The following is a 20373-nucleotide window of genomic DNA, read 5'->3' as shown; positions in this document are numbered from 1 at the left end:
TTATGTTATTATAAATATATAAAGAATTATAAATGTGTTATTACTACAATTTCTAAAAATGTATTTGTATCTCATTATTTGAATGTCATGTATTGATATATGTTATTGTTCACCGTGAAATATTACACCTTTTTTATTATTTCTAATAAATAAGTATTTATGTTTAAATTTAATATTTTTCTTTTTCTAAATAAATGGCATATAACATGTTTATTTATTTAATAATATGTTAATCTAATATTATTATTGTTGTTACTAATGGCGTATCATTGCATACTGGAATGAGATAATTAATGCACTCACGAAGAATATTTTAAACCAATAGTAATTTCCTTTGCTTCATTGTTTTAAAGTATGACATTTTATAATATATATTATTTCATAATAGAACTATATTTAAAATATAAATATATAAGTTTGTATATATAATAACCTAATATAAATATTATTGGTTCAAACAAAATTTATTATTATTTGCTTTCTCAACAAAATTAATATTAATTTTAATTATATGAAGTTTTCACAATAAAAAAGCATTTCTATATTTGTTATTGGTAAAATATTTTACTAGTTTATATATATAGGCGTATAATAATGATCTTTTACCTCAAAGCTATAAAATTAAAAAATTAATAGTGATTAATCTAATATTATACCTTTATAGTAAATAAATTAAAGTATATATAATTATTTCTATCAATATAAATTATAACTTTTGCATAAAATTATATTATATATAATCGAAAATTAAAAGGATAGTATACATATATAATGTAATTTTTTATTAATATGCATATTTTTATTGTATTATCAAAAATGGTAGATGCATAAAAAGACTTTATAAATGATGCTGTATTATCGAATCTCGATCGATATTTTATTAACCTATATTTTATTATTATCTATAATGAATTTATAATGTGTTTAATTGACATTAAAAATGTAATCATTAACCTGAAGGTATGCTATAATGTAGATAGATGTTCCAAATGAATCAAATTGTATATTATAGCTTCATATATAAAATTATTATTATAGCTCAGTTGAAGAATGTTATTATTTAAATAAAAATAATTGTAACACAAAATAATAGTGGCGCAAATAAAATGTTTCATCGAATAAAGAAAGATATTTCGTCATGCATAATCCAATATAACCACAGATTAATATGTTTTATATAATAAATAATAAGGGTTTTTATATATAGTTAGACAAAAATCGAAATAAATTATAAAATATGAAGTTATAATATTCCCACATATAATATATACGATCGAATTCGATGAAGGTATTGTAAGTTATGTAAAATATGTTATCCGTCCCCTTTCATATTAATGGGTATGTTCCTTCGAGGGGGCATATATTTAATGAACATTTACAAGCCAATAAATATTATCAAATTATAAACAAATTAATAAAAATGTAATCTTAACTCAAAACATAGATTCCATGGAACAAAACTATAACCCATAATACAGAAGCCTGACTCAAAATACGGGCTTCCCAAAATGCATCTCAAAATCTGAACTTTAAAATACGAATACAATTTTAAACTTTTATAGAAAATAAATAAAAAAATATAAAATTATTTCTATTAGTATGAATTTAAATTATAACAGAAACACAAAAATAATGTAAAAAATTAGGATTATGTTAATTAAAAGTAAAATACTTCTTGTAAATATATCATAATATACTTTTTTATTAACACATTTTCTAAACTGATTAAAAATGTTTGATACAAAAAATATTTTTAGAGATGTATTATCGAATATCGATCTATACTTTATGATTATCTATTACATATTAGTAATATGCTTAATTAATCATAAAAATTTCAGTATTAATGCATATGGGCTATATTATAAACAATTTTAAACGAATCTTATTATAATTTTGTGAGTTCATAAACAATATTAAATCACAAATGCTGTATCATGCAAATAAGACATTTTGTTAAATAAAAAGATTCATTAAATAAACATAATTTATGTTATATATATGTGTTAATATAATTTCAAATGTGGTGATTCACATTTCTTATATAATAGACAGTTATAATATATGATATCACGACTCAATATATATGGCAAACTCAAAACTAACAACAAATACAAAATACCGACATATACTTCAACATATTTAATATTTAATTTATAGCACTCAAATGTAAGTGTTATAATTTATGAATGTGTATTGTTGATTGAGTCCTTTTCATATTAACGCTTATGCCCCCTTTATATATTGCAGGCGCATGTCGCATTTAGCGACCAAAATACAGAAGTTGTAATATATGTGCTTTTTCGTTTAATAATTTATTATATATATTAAATAAATTAAATAGACGAATAAATATTGTAAAGAATAAAATCTCAATATATTCCTGAACCCTAAACCCGACCTGCATAATACAAAAAATCCTTATTTTGAACAACTTGCCATTAAGAAAAATATAATTAAAAAAAAAATCGTATATAAATATTCTATAGTTTATTTTAAAATTTTATTTTATTGCATTTTTATTTAATTTTATTTTATATATTTTTTTATATTTTATATTGTTTTATTTTTTATATTTATATTTAATTTTGTTACATAAAAAAATATTTTATTATAATTTGTGTCAATTTGCAAGAAATAATGTGTATCATTATTATCACCAACAATATAGGGTTTTGAACATCTAGCGAATAATATTGGAGCAGTTGTATTAAGATTAAAAATAAAAAATAAAATTGCAAAACCTGTGATTAACCATAACAGAAAATTTACCATAGTGTTATTATGATGAATTGGAATATTGTTATTGTAGTTGTAATTGTTGCAACCATATATATATAATATATTTTTTTTCATATAAATTAAATTCATTAATACATAAAAATATAAAAAATGTGTATACTCAAATAAAGGTGAAAAATAACAAAACAATAACTATATATTTTATACAATTACTAATATGTACTCCGCTATACTCGTTTATTATTCATTACAAATATATATATAATAATACCTATCCCAAATCATATATTGGGAAAATTACATTAAAATGAATATTTATTTTTTATACCGTTGCTCTCTTTATATTTAAATTGCCAGTTTTCATTAAATAATGCCCGGATATATGAATATGTTTTTTTTTTCAAGATGCATATAGTAACCGCATGTAAAGTCCTATATATATATTTTTGACTAGCCAACTATAAAAAAAAATGGATATGCCCGTAACGCGTAACATACAAAATATATTATATATAATTAAAGCTACTTTTTTAAATATTATTATAATCTATAAAAATTAAAATAATAATATTTGAGATGCTCTATATTTTGTGGTGTTATTTGTCCTCCATTGCAATGAGTTCATTTAAATAATTTTCGTTTAAATAATTATAATAAATTTATTTTTTATTTTTAAATATTTATAAATTTTTCGCATATTCTTTTCCTTCTATTTTAAATATACTTATATAACGTCTTTTTACATTTTTTAAATTAATATTTTACTTATCAAATACAAAAATGAATAAATCATATATTAAGGTCGCTTTAGCAATTTTAAGTCTAGCAGGATATATGCAAAATGTAATATTTGCAAGCGAAGCTGCTGCAAATTCTGATGTTACCAACTCCCCCCGCCAAAAAAGGATGTATGAAAAAGTGGAAAATATATACATATAATAGAAATATGCATATTCTTCAAACGCATGCCTTCATAATTACTGAATGTTAATAATTCCATCTATAAATTCATTTCTTTCTTTTTTTACCCATTAAAAATATTATCACTTTCACCAGTCATATTGAGAATGGAATATATCAAGGACCCAAGGGCCAGAAGTATATTGACTATCATGAAGTTTTACTATCACTAAAGCATGCAAATCAAGCTTCAAAACTTTTACTAAAACTTTCTGAGACTGATGTAAATGATTATTCTGCCTATTCTACAGAAAATAAAAATAGTACTATATATTCTAAGAAAATTGGAAATATGGATATTGGAAGGCTTCATGTTACAATCCCATCTGCCTCTAAAGTATCAAATACCAAACAATATTTAACATATAAAAATAACTTAAAATTAAATAATCATTATTACATTTATCCATATGTTTTTTTTTCATTAGTACAATGATTTATTATGGAAGATTTGGAATTTCAATAAGAACCAAGAATCGGGTAGCAAGATTATTAATGGTACATAAAAAATAATCAATTAATGAGTTTAATATGTGATTATCACTATTTACACATCTTTCAATTTTACTGTTCTTTGTCTATTATTTTGTTATATTTATAATATTTCATTTATATTTCCAAAATAATCATTTTTTAGGAATTATTTCTCGTGCATACTGGAAAGATTTATACTTGTTTGAAAAACAAAGCATAGATCCTAATTATACACCTCCCATAAAAAAATATGCTTTAGGCGCAGTACTTAATGTAAGGACATTTATTTTCCATTATTTTTCTAAAAATTTTATTATTCATATTATTATACATTAATTTATACAATACATATATTTTTTTATTCATTAATTTTGTAGACATCAAATAACATAACTGTAATTCTATGTCCATCAAGAATTATAAATGATAACATTGAAATCAATCAAGAAACTGATATGAAAGAACTGTACTCCAATGTAAAACCAATCGAAACTGGCATTGATCCTGAGGATGCATTAACCAAATTAGGTGATAACATATCCGGATTTGTAATTAAAAGCGGCGACAATGATCAAGTTCATGTTACTTATATCAACGCTGTAAGAAACCTCAAAAAATACTAACATAATCATTTTTTTTCTCATTTTTCACATTTTAACATTTATATAAAATGCACTTTTGTATAAGTCGTATATTATATGATATTCACACGCAAAATATTAACATATTTTATATATTTATTCATTTTTTTTCGTAGATCTATGATGGTGCCAATTCTGCCGAGTCTGCCTACAACAAAAGAGAAAGAGATCTTACATATACAAATATTCTAAACTTAGCACAACGCATTTAATCTATTAATTAACAATACCCTCCAAGTAAAAGTCTTTCAACACTTTAATATTGGGATACATAAATTAATAAAATTAATTTACCTCTATGCGTAATGCCTATTTAAATTACCACCACAACATTTTGATCGTTTTAAAATGATTGTTTATTATGTAATTTATTGTTTTTTTTTAATTAAAATATATTAAATAATTAATGCTATAATTCAATTATATTTTCTATGTAATTGTCTTTTATATTAGTTTAATCGCTTTTTTAACGTTAAAAATTTATTTTTCGTACTTTTGTTATTATCATAAAACTTAAAACTTGTTAATAATTAATTGTCTCACAATATAGAAATGTCATAAAATATATCGATCACCATCCTCAATTAACACGCTTATCATTTGTTTTTATCTTTATTATTTATATTTTTTCCTTAATGTTTGTCTTTCAAATCTTTTACAAAATCAAAATAATAAATACTAATATAAACTACAACTTATTCTATCACTTTTAATAACTTATTTCTTATGTATATTTAAAACAATTCCTTAAACTAATAAATATTAACAAATTATTAAAAATTATACAAAATTAAATGTAATATGATACATAACCCTAACCCATATATGGGTTCCACAAAACACACCCTTAACCAAAAATTAAAAATTAAAAGTTAAAAAACAAGTAAACTAAACATACTATTTTTCCTTTCATAAAACCTACATTTATGTATATATTTGCTGGCACACTTCAATATATATAGTAGAAAATTGCAACTCTACCAATAAAGGTTACTAAACAAACAAAAACAATAACAAAAACAATAACGAAAACAATAATAAAAACAATAAACAAGCCATAAAATGTGAAAACACAACATAAACATATATTATTGCATAGAAACGTAGAAGGAGAACAAAAACAATATTTAATTAAAAAAATTAATAACAATATTGATAATAATATATATTATAATACTGGAAAGGATAATGAAAATAATAGGATTCATAAAGATCCATTTAATTATTATTATTTGAATTTCGTAACATTTTATATATATGCTTATCTCTTTCGGTTTTTTATTTTAAATGCCACAAAATGTTCGTAATGCATGATGTACCGCATCATCATTGTTTGATGGAGCTACATATTTTGCGCATTCCTTTATTTCACTAGGAGCATTCTGTACTGATATTGAAGTTTCCACGCCTTGTAACATCTCAATATCGTTGTCCCCATCTCCTATAGCTAATGCATCATTTAAACTTATATCGAAATGCTTGCATAATGCTTTTACGCCTTCAAATTTATTTGTATTAGGATGAAACAATTCCATATATGTTTTAAATGAATTCGCTACAGAAATTCGATCCGAAAATTTGTCTTGATACATTTTTATTACACTTGATAAGTTTTCTTTATCTAATCTAATCAAAATTTGGTATATTTTTGTCTTTTTTAATGTTTCTTCATCAATAATATCAGGCATTATAGGTTCAACAGCCAGATATTCATAAATATATTCATTAATTTCAAATGCATATGCTTTTTCTGAACTATACCAAATCATACGTCTAAGTAAATTGTTTTCCTTTGAAAAATTATATATATCCATCACTAATTTTTCATCCATATAATTATCAATTATGTTCTCACCATTAGGTCCATAAGTGACACAGCCGTTTAAATATATTCCTGGCATTAAACTTAAATTATTTTTTTTAGCATCTTCTCCTATTACACCATTAGCTGAAAACATTGGACGACCAGTAGAAATAGCTATTTTTATTCCTTTATTTTGTGCCTTTGCTAAACTTTCGATATTTAATTTGGATGCTTTATGTCGATCATTTAATAATGTTCCATCTAAATCGATAAAAACGATTTTTATATTATTTTTTAAATTATTTTTATCGACGGGCTTCCCATTTTTATCTCTTACGGCGAGCACTTCATGATTTTGTTGCCCTTCATAAAGTGATTGATCGTCATAACCTGGTTGGTCTTCATAATTTGATTGATCCTCATAAACTGGTTGCTCTTTATAAATTGGTTGCTCTTTATAAATTGGTTGGTCTTTATAAAATGGTTGGTCGTCATGTACTTCTACTCCTACTTCATCGTTTTCGAGTTCTGATGCCAATCGATTCGATTTTGTAATCCTAGCTTCATTTTTATTTTTTTTCTAAAAATGCATAAATTTTGAATATATTTAAAATTAAATTTTATTTTATAATGTAAAACGCAACCATATTATAATTTAATATGCAATGTTTTACCCCGTTATCGTGTGCGTTGCATAAGCACATTAAAAGAAGAGATAAACTTATTTGTATTAATTTGGGATTCATTTTTCCAGTATATATTTAATTTTTTTAATTCCATAAAAAATTTTAAAATAAAAAAAATTGTCTTTTTATATATAAAATATCATACTAGTTTTATTTACTTATATTTGTACGTATGATATTTCGTATTAATTATGTCAATTTACTATATATAATACCATTGGTTATTTTACATTAATTTGTATATAAAGCTATAAATATATGAAATTTTCATAAAAAATATTGTTAAATGTTTAATAATACAATTTAATTATTATTTGTTTAAATTAGTCTTCAAAAAAAATATATATTATTGTGGAAAAAAATATGTTATTATGGAAAAAAATATGTTATTATGGAAAAAAATATGTTATTATGGAAAAAAATATGTTATTATGGAAAAAAATATGTTATTATGGAAAAAAATATATTATTTGTTCAAAAAAAATATATTATTTGTTCAAAAAAAATATATTATTTATTCAAAAAAAAATATATTGTCGATCCAACAGTTTGTATTTATTTTTAATTGTAATATATAATTAAATTAATGGCACACATCCATAAAATGAGCATGATATGTCTAATTATTTTGTTGGCGCATCAAAGCCTAATAATATCAAAAATAATACTAAATTGAAATAGCTCAATTGAGTTTAGCTATATATTTTTTTCTTAGCATCATTTTATAATTTTTTGTATTATTATATTTTCATATATAACTTGAATTATTATTTCCTTTTTCTTAATTGAATTTTACCATATTTTTTTATATAATTAGCCTTTCCATTATTTTAAGTATTTAACAGCACTTTCAAAATATCATTTTTTATTTGATGATTTTTTCAATTGCAATAGTTTATAGTATAATCCTTATATCATGTTTTCGATATAATGATAAGAAACTAATTAACTTGGAGAAGCACACCATCTATATTTTTTAATTAATGGTGTATATTTATCATTTAAAACATATCAATGAATTATATACTTATATAACTAAATATCATTTGATCTTAATGGAAAAAACAATAAATTAAGATAAAATATATAGCCATTAATATAATCCTTGTTTTTCTTTTATATATAATATATGCTTTTTCATTTTTAAATAAAACATTATACTAAACTTATATAATAATATTTAAAAATAGCATAATCCAACAAATTATATCAAATATGAATAAATTAATTCAAATAAATCGCGTAAAACAGTATCCTGTATTTCCGGGGTCATAAGATATGAATATATTTATTTTTATGATTATTGACAAAGTGTAATATTTAATAAATAAAAAAAATTATAATGAACAAAGGTTATGTTAATTCATTTTTCATTTTTCTGTCTATTTTCATAAATTGTAATGTTCCAATAACTGTAAACTCAAACCAATTTCAATTAAAATCCCAAATGGTACTCCAACACCATATGTCCAAACACTTCCAAAATAAATGTTATGTTAAATATTTCCAATTTAAATATGATATTTAGCGCATTTTTAAGAAATGTATCGTATTTTAATTCCTTATAATTATATCGTTAAAGAATTTCATTATATTCGTTTTCAAAGTTGTCATAATCCATATTTAAAGTACCCGTGCCACTTGTCAATTGCTTAAATGGCATATATTTTCACACCGAAAAAGGTATATACTTTTTTATTGTCTTATATTGTGTTTGTTCCACTGGTAGCCCACCATTAACTTATTTTTTTTCTTTGGAATTTTTGATAATTTCATCACAACCTTATGAAATAAAATTTTTATTCCCATATTTATGCCTTTAAATTTGAATAACATCTTACTGATAATACACTTATTTACACGCTTATCTAGAACATTTTGAATACATTTTATTCCTTCGTCATTACAAACATATGCAAGATTCAAATTTGATTCATAAAAATTATTTAAATAAAATTGATTGTCTACATCTGCTAATATCCTATTATTTATTAAACTTATTGCATTCCTTCCAAGGTATATGATTGTCTCATTTACATAGTATAATTCCTAAAACGAAATTAAATACTTATTAATATATAATTAATATTAATTGTTTCTTTAACTTAACATAAGTGTCTTATCAATACATGAAACAATAATATAGAATCCATGTAAAACAGATAGATGCGAAAACTATATTGAAATTAATAATAAAAGAAAATAGTGTGTAGCTTACATTTGGGGAATATTCAAAAGAACAAATAATAATTAAAAAAAAACTATTTTAAAATGCAGATTCTCATTTTTAACTTTATTCATTAAATAAATAGAATAATGATAATAACTTCATATTTATTAATTTTATGTATTTTCTATAGAACTAATTTATGTACCGTTGTAATAAATTTAATTATATTCATTAAAAGCATTTATGGATGTAAATATTTTATTGTCTTTATGTTTACAAATATTATTTAAATAAAACATAAATGTATCTCATTAATTATCACAGGAAATTTCCTCATATAGAAAATATATTCTATATTTTTTTATAAAAATAGGATAAATGTGCCTTAATAATGACTCCCATATATAAAAGCCCTATGTATTTATATAAATAAATTGAATGCAATTTATTTATTATTGTTTGAATTTTATATTTTCTTTTAAATACGGATAGTCATATATTTTTAACAATAAAATAATGTTTCGATTCTAGTAATTGGTAGAATATTTTATAATATTATATTTATAATCATATAATAACGATATTCTATTTATGATGTTATTTATAATTATTAGAACAAAATATGATATGAAATTTTATTAACATGCTTATATTTTGTTTTTTAAATATTTTAAAATTTAATTTATACATACTTCAAAACTATAAAACTTAAGAAGTATTGTATATATAGTTCAATTTTTATTGTATTATTAAAAGTGTTAGAAATATAATAATATTTTATAGACATTGTTATATTATCGAATATTGATAGATATTTTGCGAATCTATATTTTATTATCTATAATTAATTTATAATGTGTTTAATTAACATTAAAAATATAATCATTAACCTGAAGGTACATTATAATGTAGATAAATTTTCCAAATGAATCGAATTATGTATTATAACTTCATATATAAGATTATTATATTGTTCAGTTATACAATACGATTTAAATTAAAATAATAATGACACAAACTATATGTTTTACTAAATAAAATATTTCATCAAATAAAGAAACAAATTGTTCTATGCATGATTCAATACAGTTATGGGCTAGAATGTCTTATATAATAAATAATAAGGCTTCTTGTATATATTTAGCTAATAATTAGCAATAATATATAAAATGTAAAGTTATAATATTTCCAAATTTAATATATACGAATGAAATATATGAAAGTATTATAGCGTATGGAAAATGTGTTATACGACCCCTCTCATATTAATGGCTATATCCCTTTAGAGGGTGCACATTTAGACACCATCTCGAGACTAAACATATGGAGATAATACATATATTTAATTAGTATTCAAAGACCAATAAATATTATCAAATTATAAATAAATTAATAAAAATATCGCCCTAATCCGAAACATAAATCCCATAGAACAAAACGATAACCCATAATATAGAACCGTGACCCACAATACGATTCCCAAAATGCAGCTCTAAACCTGAACCCTATTTTTTAGGGTTTATAATATATAGACAAATATTAAATAATAAAATGTATTAAACACTTTTGTTTTTTTACGTCTTGATAGTTTAAAATATTACAAAAAATAACCCTTAAAAGCACTATCATATATATATTTCGAGAATATTTAAAAATAGAGATTCAATTTTTTTTCTGCTATTTTGGATCGTTTTTATTTTGTTAGTATATGCTAAATATAATAGTATATATTGCCTCAATTGTGATAATAATCTAAATTATGAGCACAAAATGAAAAAAATGTTTTTTTAAATATGTTTGTAAAGCTTATGATTAAAATTATATAATAATTTTTATCAATATGTTATTAATTGTAGACAAAAATTTTGAGGTAAATAAAATGTTTATTATTTTAAATAAAAAAAAATGTAAATATTTTTATATTTTTTCTTATAATGCATAATTAATGTCACAAATCATTAACAGTTGTAAAGTATTATATTTATTAATAGTATTCCTTCCTAGGGAATTATTATATTTTATACTTGTTATAATTAAAAAATTATATTAATAATATATATATTTTTTTTAATTGGTATTTCGATAAAATAACAAGTATACTTAAGTTGGTATAAATATAAAAAAATATTTTTTGGTTGTCGTTTTTTTTTCGGTGCTTTTATAAATAAATATGCTATACATATTGCATTTGATCATTATTATTTTTTGAGTAAAAGAATTATATAAAACATTTATTAATAAAAAAATAATAAATAAAAATTATATATTTTTTCTTAAACCAAATTTGAACTATCGAAATTAAGAAATTTAAAAAAAAACAAAAATAAAATACTGAAAACAAACAGTAAATAATAATTTGTATTAATCTATTATATCAATTGAAATTTCATCTGGTTGCATGAAATACTCGAAATAACTTCGAAAATAAAATAAACAACTATAATTATATATTCTTTCTGTTTCTTGTAATTTGTTTATGATTTGTTATATTATACATCCAATCCCGTTAATATTATTTGATATGAATGTAATATGATGTAGAGTTTGCATATACAAATTTATATACCGTCATAATATTATTAGTATGATATATATTTTTTGTTAACAATCTATATACATATATTTGAAAAGTAAAATTTTAATTATATGTATATCCGTATGTTTTGGCTATAAAGAAATATATTTTTAGTTGTATCATGAATTGTTATATTCCACAATATGAGGGATGGAGGAAATTGAATTGAATAATGATGAATTAAGAAGTACTACAATAAGTAAATTAGATGGTGATCCTAAGATAGGTTGGCTATGTAATAAAAAGGGTTTACTTTTAAAAACATATAGATGGCTAGTTAATAATCCTATAGGAATTGTATTGTTAATACATGGATTTAGAGCTCATACTCGATTAACATTTATGAAAATCAATTTACAAATGTCAAATAACAATGAAGACATAATAGTAGACACTGATAATTATTATATTTATAAAGATAGTTGGATTGAAAAACTTAATCAAAATGGTTATTCAGTATATGCCCTAGATTTGCAAGGACATGGTGAATCACAAGCATGGAAAAATATAAGAGGCGACTTTAGTTCTTTTGATGATTTAGTTGATGATGTAATACAATATATGAATCAAATTCACGATGAAATCTCAAATGATAATCAAATGAATGATGAATCTCATAATATATTGACAAGTAAAAAACAAAAACTTCCTATGTATGTTATTGGATATTCGATGGGAGGAAATATTGCTTTAAGAATGTTACAAGTATTAAATAAAGAAAAACAAAGTAAAATTAAGTCTAGGAATTCAAATAACTATAAAAAATCCAAAAAAAACTTATGCAACTCTAATAATATTAATGAAACTGGTAATGATATGTATGATATGAATAATTCTAGTGATTATGGTTCATATAAATCCGGTCCTCGTACTTCTACTATGACAAGTGCTAGTTCTAGTGACAAACATCTAGGATACTATAATTTAGATAAATTCAATATTAAAGGTTGTGTATCTTTATCTAGTATGCTTAAATTAAATGAAACACGAAATGCTGGAAATAATTCAATTAAGTATTTGTATTTACCTGCAGCAGGATTCCTGTCCCTTGTTGCGCCTAATGTAATACTTCCGTCAAACCCATATTATAAAAATTTCGAATATATTAATTATACATATAAATATGATAAATTTAGAAATTCTAGTGGAACAAAATTTAAATATGTATATGAACTTCTAAAAGCAACGGTCACAGTGAATTGTAATATTAATTATATGCCAAAAGATATTCCTGTATTATTTGTGCATTCAACAGATGATACTGTTTGTTGTTTTGAAGGGACGGTTTCATTTCATAGTAAAGCAAAAATTGAAAATAAAGATATACATATTGTTGAGAATATGGATCATGCTGTAACGGAAGCGCCAGGAAACGAAGATGTTTTAAAAAAAGTTATCGATTGGATTTCTGATTTAAGAATGAATGACCAAGATGAAAAAGAAAATGAAATAAAACATGAAATAGAAGACAAAAAAGAAAATGAAATATAAAATGTGATTTAATAATGCTTATATTAATTATTGTTTTGTATTTTTGTAATCATAAATGCAACTTTTTGATAAATTTTTTAAGTTAAAAAAAGAAAAGATAATAATAAATATATTATATCTTTTTACATTATGTATATGTTTTTTGTTATTTCAACTGTTTTTTAAATTAAATTTGTATATAATTGTTTTAGTTGCAATTTGAAGGTATATATATAATGCTAATTTGTGAATTCATACGAATTAAAATTAATTATGTAATAACTTTACTTTTAATTAGTTTTTATGTTTTTGTAATTACTAAAAGGGCAATTAAAATTAACATAATAATTACAAATTAAAATAACATGGCACCTGAACGGGCTTTAAAATTAGTATATATAAATATATATTATCATTCTTATTAACTATTTGGTAATATATAAATACGAACTCCAATTATAAGCTATAAAAGCTAATTCAACAAATTACTCTCATTTAACTTTCTTTAAATTTTTTGCTTTTATTATTTTAACAATTACTCTTGATTAGATGTAATAATGAACTTTTAGAAACAATATATGCTGGTTTACCATTTTAGTGCATATTGCTACTTAGAACCTAAGCATATTATATACTACATATTTTATAATGAAATATTTAGCTCAATATATAAAACTATATTTTTATTCAAATTATTAATAGAATTGATCATGCATGACTTTTTAGTATTAATATTACTATATTAGAATTATACTCAAGTATAAATTATAATAATCATTTTTTATTTTCTGCATCTTTTCATTTTTATCAAAGTTTTAAATAATACTTATAATTAATATACATCAACGGATTCGAATAAAATGAATTTATTGACTTTTTCGTATTTAATACTTTATCTATTGTTATCATTGTTGCTTCCTGCTATATTACTGTATAATACAACGGAATAATTAATACGCATAATAAAAATACTTTAAGCCGATTAGTAATTTTCCTTGCTTCATTGTTTTAAAGTATAACATTTTAGAACATATGTATTATTTCGTAATAACAATATATTTAAATTATATATTTGAGAGCTTATATATATAATGACCTAATAAAAATATTATTAATCCAAAAGAAATTAATTATTATTTGCCGTTCGATAAATTAATATTTATTTATATGAATTTTCCAAAATAAAACAATATTTAATATTAGATATTAGTAAAGTTTTTTATTATATTATATGTATAGGTATATAATAACGATATTTTATCTATTATATTATGTATAATTATTAAAGCAAAATATGATAAGAAAATTTACTAATATACTTATATTTTATCTTTTAACTAATTTAAAATATAATTTACTTATACCTCAAAATTATGAAGTTTTAAAATTAGTAGCGATAATCGAATATTATACCTTTATGTAAAGTAAATAAAAGCGTATAAAGAAAATTCTATTAATGTTAATTAATTTTAATACAAATGTAAAGGAAATGCAAAAAGAGAATAGCAAATACAGTTAAAAATTCAAAAAATATTGTATATGTAATGCGATTTTTATTGTATTATTAAAAATATTAGAGCATAAAATGTCTTTATAGATATCGTTGTATTGTCGAATCACGATCGATATTTATGAATCGGTATTTTATGATTGTCTATTATATATTAGTATTATGTTTAATTAATGCTAACCATGTATATATTAACTTGAAGGCATATTATAATTTAGATAATTATTCCAAATGGAACATATTATAACTATGACACCATATTTTATGTTATTGCTACAGTTAGGTTATCAAAATGCGATTTAAATTAAAATAAATATGGTACAAATAATAAGTTTAATAAATAAAATGTTTCATTAAATAAAGAAATGAATAGATATTATGATATACATAATTCAATATAGCTATGGGTTAGAAAGTTCTATATAGCCAATATTTATATTAATATATACAATATAGACACTTTATTTTTATCATATTAAATCAATATTAACACTCAATTATACTTATTATAACTTATGAAAAAATGCTATGCAACCTCTTTCATATTAATAGCTATGTTCCTTCGAGGTGACGTATATTTGGCCATAATCTTGAGATTAATCATACAGAGATGGTATACATATTTAATCAACATTTTTAGACCAATAAATATTATCAAATTATAAATAAATTAATAAAAATATAGCCATAACCCAAAACATAAATTCCATAGAACAAAACGATAACCCATAGTACAAAACCCTATCCCAAAATATGGGTTCCCAAAACAAAACCCAAAATATAAAGCATAAAGAAAAACAATTTATTAAACATTTTATTTACTATTTTACGTCTAATTATCTTCGTTCTTAATTAATAACATTCCTCAAACCTAATTTAATGCATTTTATATAGCGTATATTTTTATGGCTATAATATATCGGCCAATATTAAATAATAAAATGTATTAAGAACATTTGTTTTTTCACGTATTGATAATTTAAAATATTACGAAAGGTAACCCTTAAAAACATTATCATATATATATTTTGAGAATATGTAAAAATATAGATTCAATTTTTTTTTCTGCTATTTTGGATTGTTTCTATTTTGTTAATTTATATTAAATATAAAAGTATATATTGACTCAAATGTGATAATCATCAAAATTATAAACACATAAAATGAAAAAAATCACTTTTTAAATATGCTTATAAAATTTACGGTTAAAATTATATCATAGTTTTTAGCATTATGTTATTAATTTTATACAATAATTTTACGATAAATAAAATGTTTATTATTTTAAATAAAAAAAAATGAAATATTTTTATGGGTTTTCTTATAATGTATAATTAACGTATAAATCATTAACAGTTGTAAAGTGTTATATCTATTGTAATATTTCTTTCGCGAGGATGATTATATTTTATACTTGTTGCAATTAAAAAATTATATTAATAATAATATATATTTTTTTTTTATGCTAGCTTAAATATATTTGCTATTATATCGAAAAAAAAAAAAAAAAAATTTTGGTTGTTGTTTTTTTTCGTTGCCTTCATAAATAATATGCTACGCATATTGTGTTTGTTCATTATTATTTTTTGAGTAAAAGAATTATATAAATCCTTTATTAATAAAAAAATAATAAATAAAAATTATATATTTTTTCTTAAACCAAATTTGAACTATCGAAATTAAGAAATTTAAAAAAAAACAAAAATAAAATACTGAAAACAAACAATAAATAATAATTTGTATTAATCTATTATATCAATTGAAATTTCATCTGGCTGCATGAAATCTCGAAAAAAATTCAAAAATAAAATAAAGAACTATAATTATATATTCTTTCCGTTTCGTGTAATTTGTTTATGATTTGTTATATTATTATAATATACATCCAATTCTATTAATATTATTTGATATTAATGTAATATGTGTAGAGTTTGCATATATAAATTTATATACAACCATAATATTATTTAGTATGATACATTTTTTTGTGTTAATAATCTTATATACATATATTTGAAAAGTAAAATTTTAATTATATATATTATATATGCATATATTTGGGCTATAAAATATATATTTTTAGTTATAATATAGATTGCTATATTCCATAATATTGATAATGGATAATTTTAGATTTAAAAATTTATTCAGAAATGCAAAATACAAACTAGCTGGTAAACCTAAGGAAGGTTGGTTATTTAATAAAAATGGTTTACTTTTAAAAACATATAGATGGCTAGTTAATAATCCTATAGGAATTGTACTGTTAATACATGGATTCCAAGGTAATACTCAATTAACTTTTATGAAAGAAGCAGTACAAACTGTATATTCCAATAAAGGAATGAAATTTTATGATAAAGGCTTTACGTATAAAGGTAGTTGGATTGAAAAATTTAATCAAAATAATTATTCAGTATATGGAATAGATTTGCAAGGACATGGTGGATCACAATCACCGGGAAAAATAAGAGGCAGTGTTAATTGCTTTAATGATCTAGTTGATGATGTAATACAATATATGAATGAGATTCAAGATGATATCTCGAATGAAAATCAAACGGATGACGAATCTCATGATATAGTACCAACTAAAAAAAAAAGACTTCCTATGTATGTTATTGGACATTCGATGGGTGGAAATATTGCTTTAAGAATCTTACAATTACTAGGGAAAGAAAAAGAAGATAGAATTAAGGCTAAAGATTCAAAAACCATGTTATGCAACTTTAATGATATTAATGAAACTGATAATGATGCGGATGATATGAATAATGCTAATGATTATGATTCCGATAATTCCGGTGCTAGTGCTTCTACTATGGCAAATGGTAGTTCTTGTGCTAATAATAAAGATGAAAGATGTTATAATTGTTTAGATAATTTAAATATTAAAGGTTGCGTGTCTTTAGCTGGTATGATAAGAATAAACATACCATTCGATTCTGGAAACAAATCATTTAATGATTTTTATTTACCTATAATAAACTACGCGTCTCAGATCGCACCAGATGCACGACTTTTGGTAAATTTCCGCCGTCATAACCCCCCCACATATTCTGTTAATATACATAATAATAATAATGGACTAGAATTAAAATGTGTATATGAACTTATAAAAGCAACAGTCACATTGGATTCTGATATTAATTATATGCCAAAAGATATTCCTTTCTTAATTGTGCATTCAAAAGATGACAGTATGTGTTCTTATGAATGGGCAGCTTCATTTTGTAATAAAGCAAAGACTGATAAAAAAGAATTATATTCTCTTGATGACATGGATCATGTTATAACGACAAACCCAGGATATGAGGATGTTTTGAAAAAAGTTGCTGATTGGATTTCTGATGTAAGAATGAATGATAATGATGAAATAAAACATGATATAAAACATGATATAAAACCTAAAATAAAACATGATATAAAACCTAAAATAAAACATAAAATAAAACAAAAAATAAGACATGAAATAGAAGAAAAGAAAGAAAATGAAATATATAATGCAGTTTAATAATGCTTATATTAATTATTGTTTTGTATTTTTGTAATCATAAATGCAACTTTTTGATGAATTTTTTAAGTCAAAACAAGAAAAGATGATAATAAATATATTTTATCTTTTTACATTATGTATATGTTTTTTGTTATTTCAACTGTTTTTTAAATTAAATTTGTATATAATTGTTTTAGTTGCAATTTGAATGCATATATATATTATTAATTTGTGAATTCATACGAATTAAAATTAATTATATAATAACTTTACTTTTAATTAGTTTTTGTGTTTTTTTAATTAATAAAAGGGTAATTAAAGTAATAAACATTTACTATTTACTGTCTTTTTATATGTAAGGCAATTTTAAGGACAAAAAAATGAAGAATCAAATTTAGTATTGAATACCATTTTTAAATAAAATGCTGTTGAAGCAATTTAAATTGGATAAGTATTATTGCGAAATTTTGTGGAAAAAATTCTTTAGATGCTCATATATGCTTTTTTATATAATAATATTTTTTAATAAATGTATGTATTTCATAAGGAAAATAGACAGCCGATTTCTTAAATAATAGCATTACTACTTTGTATATGTAATATAGGTTCATTTATAATGTATTTAGATTAATTTTTCCATGTAGAATCTATTTCATTTACTGCGTTTGAAACAAATATATTTTGTAAAATCGTCAATAATAAAGCAAACACAAGCATAAGTTATAAGGCAAAATATACATAAAAAATGCACAATTATGTATTTTATAAGCATGTGTATATAATATAAAATTATACACATACAAATAATAAATACTATTATTATAGCTAACGGACCAATCTTGTTTCAATTAATTATTTTCGAAGCATTCTTTCACAAATCATAAGCAATAATGTAAATAAGTCAAATTAATTTTCATGTAAATAAATATATGAGTCTTCTATTAACAATTTACTTATTATAAATTGTGTTTATTTTGGCATTTACATATTCAGCAATAAGCTTAAAACATTACCACATAAACCCTGATATTTTATACGTATATATTTGATGGATACCTACTATATATTGTAATGTGTTTATTTAATATTAAGCATATACATATTAACCTGAAGGTATTCTATATTGTAGACAAATATTCCAAATGAATCTAATTATATGTTATAGCCTCATATATAAAATTACTATATATTGGGGTTGGGAATGTTGTAATTTAAATCAAAATAATAGCGACACAAATATTAAGTTTTACTAAATAAATATTTTCACCAAGCATAGAAATGCATTATATATTATGATATGCATAAATCAATATAACTATGGGCAAGCATGCCTTATATAATAAATAATAAGGGTTCTTATATATAGTTAATCAAAAATTAGCAATAAAATATAAAGCGTGAAGATATAATATTGTCACATTTGATATATGTGGCCGAATTAGAAAGAAGTATTATAACGTATGGAAAATATGTTTTGCTACCCCTTTCATATTAATGGGTATGCCCCTTTTTTGGTTGCATATTTAGACATCATCGCGAGATTAAACATACTGAGATGGTATGCATATTTAATCACCATTTATATACAAATAAATATTATTAAGTTATAAATAGAACAATCAAATTGTAGCCCTAACACAAAGCATAGATTCGATAGAACAAATCTATAACCTATAGTACAGAACCCTGGCCCCCCAAAAACACAACTCTAAACCTGAACCCTAACCCAAATCAAAACCCATAATATAAAGCATAGAGAAAAACAACTTATTAAACATTTTATTTACTATTTTACGTCTAATTATCTTCGTTCTTAATTAATAATATTCCTCAAACCGAATTTAA

The 20373-nt window shown here is 21.8% G+C and overlaps 4 protein-coding genes across 4 annotated transcripts; 3 read left to right on the top strand and 1 right to left on the bottom strand.

Annotated features, from left to right (window-relative positions):
- Nucleotides 1-3522: 3522 nt before the first annotated feature.
- On the top strand, nucleotides 3523-5029 carry PCHAS_1041900 (fam-a protein; the record flags this gene model as incomplete). Its single annotated transcript, XM_016798489.1, has 6 exons — nucleotides 3523-3650; nucleotides 3799-4039; nucleotides 4131-4200; nucleotides 4340-4449; nucleotides 4554-4775; nucleotides 4934-5029. The coding sequence occupies 6 exons, from the start codon at nucleotides 3523-3525 to the stop codon at nucleotides 5027-5029; spliced, it is 867 nt and encodes a 288-aa protein (XP_016655690.1).
- A 1071-nt stretch (nucleotides 5030-6100) lies between these two features.
- PCHAS_1041800 (haloacid dehalogenase-like hydrolase, putative) lies at nucleotides 6101-7367 on the bottom strand (the record flags this gene model as incomplete). The annotated part of the gene is made up of 2 exons (XM_016798488.1): nucleotides 6101-7201; nucleotides 7296-7367. The coding sequence occupies 2 exons, from the start codon at nucleotides 7365-7367 to the stop codon at nucleotides 6101-6103; spliced, it is 1173 nt and encodes a 390-aa protein (XP_016655689.1).
- A 4835-nt stretch (nucleotides 7368-12202) lies between these two features.
- On the top strand, nucleotides 12203-13543 carry PCHAS_1041700 (lysophospholipase, putative; the record flags this gene model as incomplete). The annotated part of the gene is made up of 1 exon (XM_735270.2): nucleotides 12203-13543. One exon carries the CDS (start codon nucleotides 12203-12205, stop codon nucleotides 13541-13543), a length of 1341 nt encoding a protein of 446 aa, XP_740363.2.
- Nucleotides 13544-17151: 3608 nt separating this feature from the next.
- On the top strand, nucleotides 17152-18546 carry PCHAS_1041600 (lysophospholipase, putative; the record flags this gene model as incomplete). Its single annotated transcript, XM_016798487.1, has 1 exon — nucleotides 17152-18546. The coding sequence occupies one exon, from the start codon at nucleotides 17152-17154 to the stop codon at nucleotides 18544-18546; it is 1395 nt and encodes a 464-aa protein (XP_016655688.1).
- Between the last annotated feature and the right edge of the window lie 1827 nt (nucleotides 18547-20373).

This window comes from Plasmodium chabaudi (assembly GCF_900002335.3).
Source record: "Plasmodium chabaudi chabaudi strain AS genome assembly, chromosome: 10".
NCBI classification, from domain to species: domain Eukaryota; phylum Apicomplexa; class Aconoidasida; order Haemosporida; family Plasmodiidae; genus Plasmodium; species Plasmodium chabaudi.
Note: the sequence above shows the minus strand (reverse complement) of the source record. Positions and strands in the feature narration are given on the sequence as shown.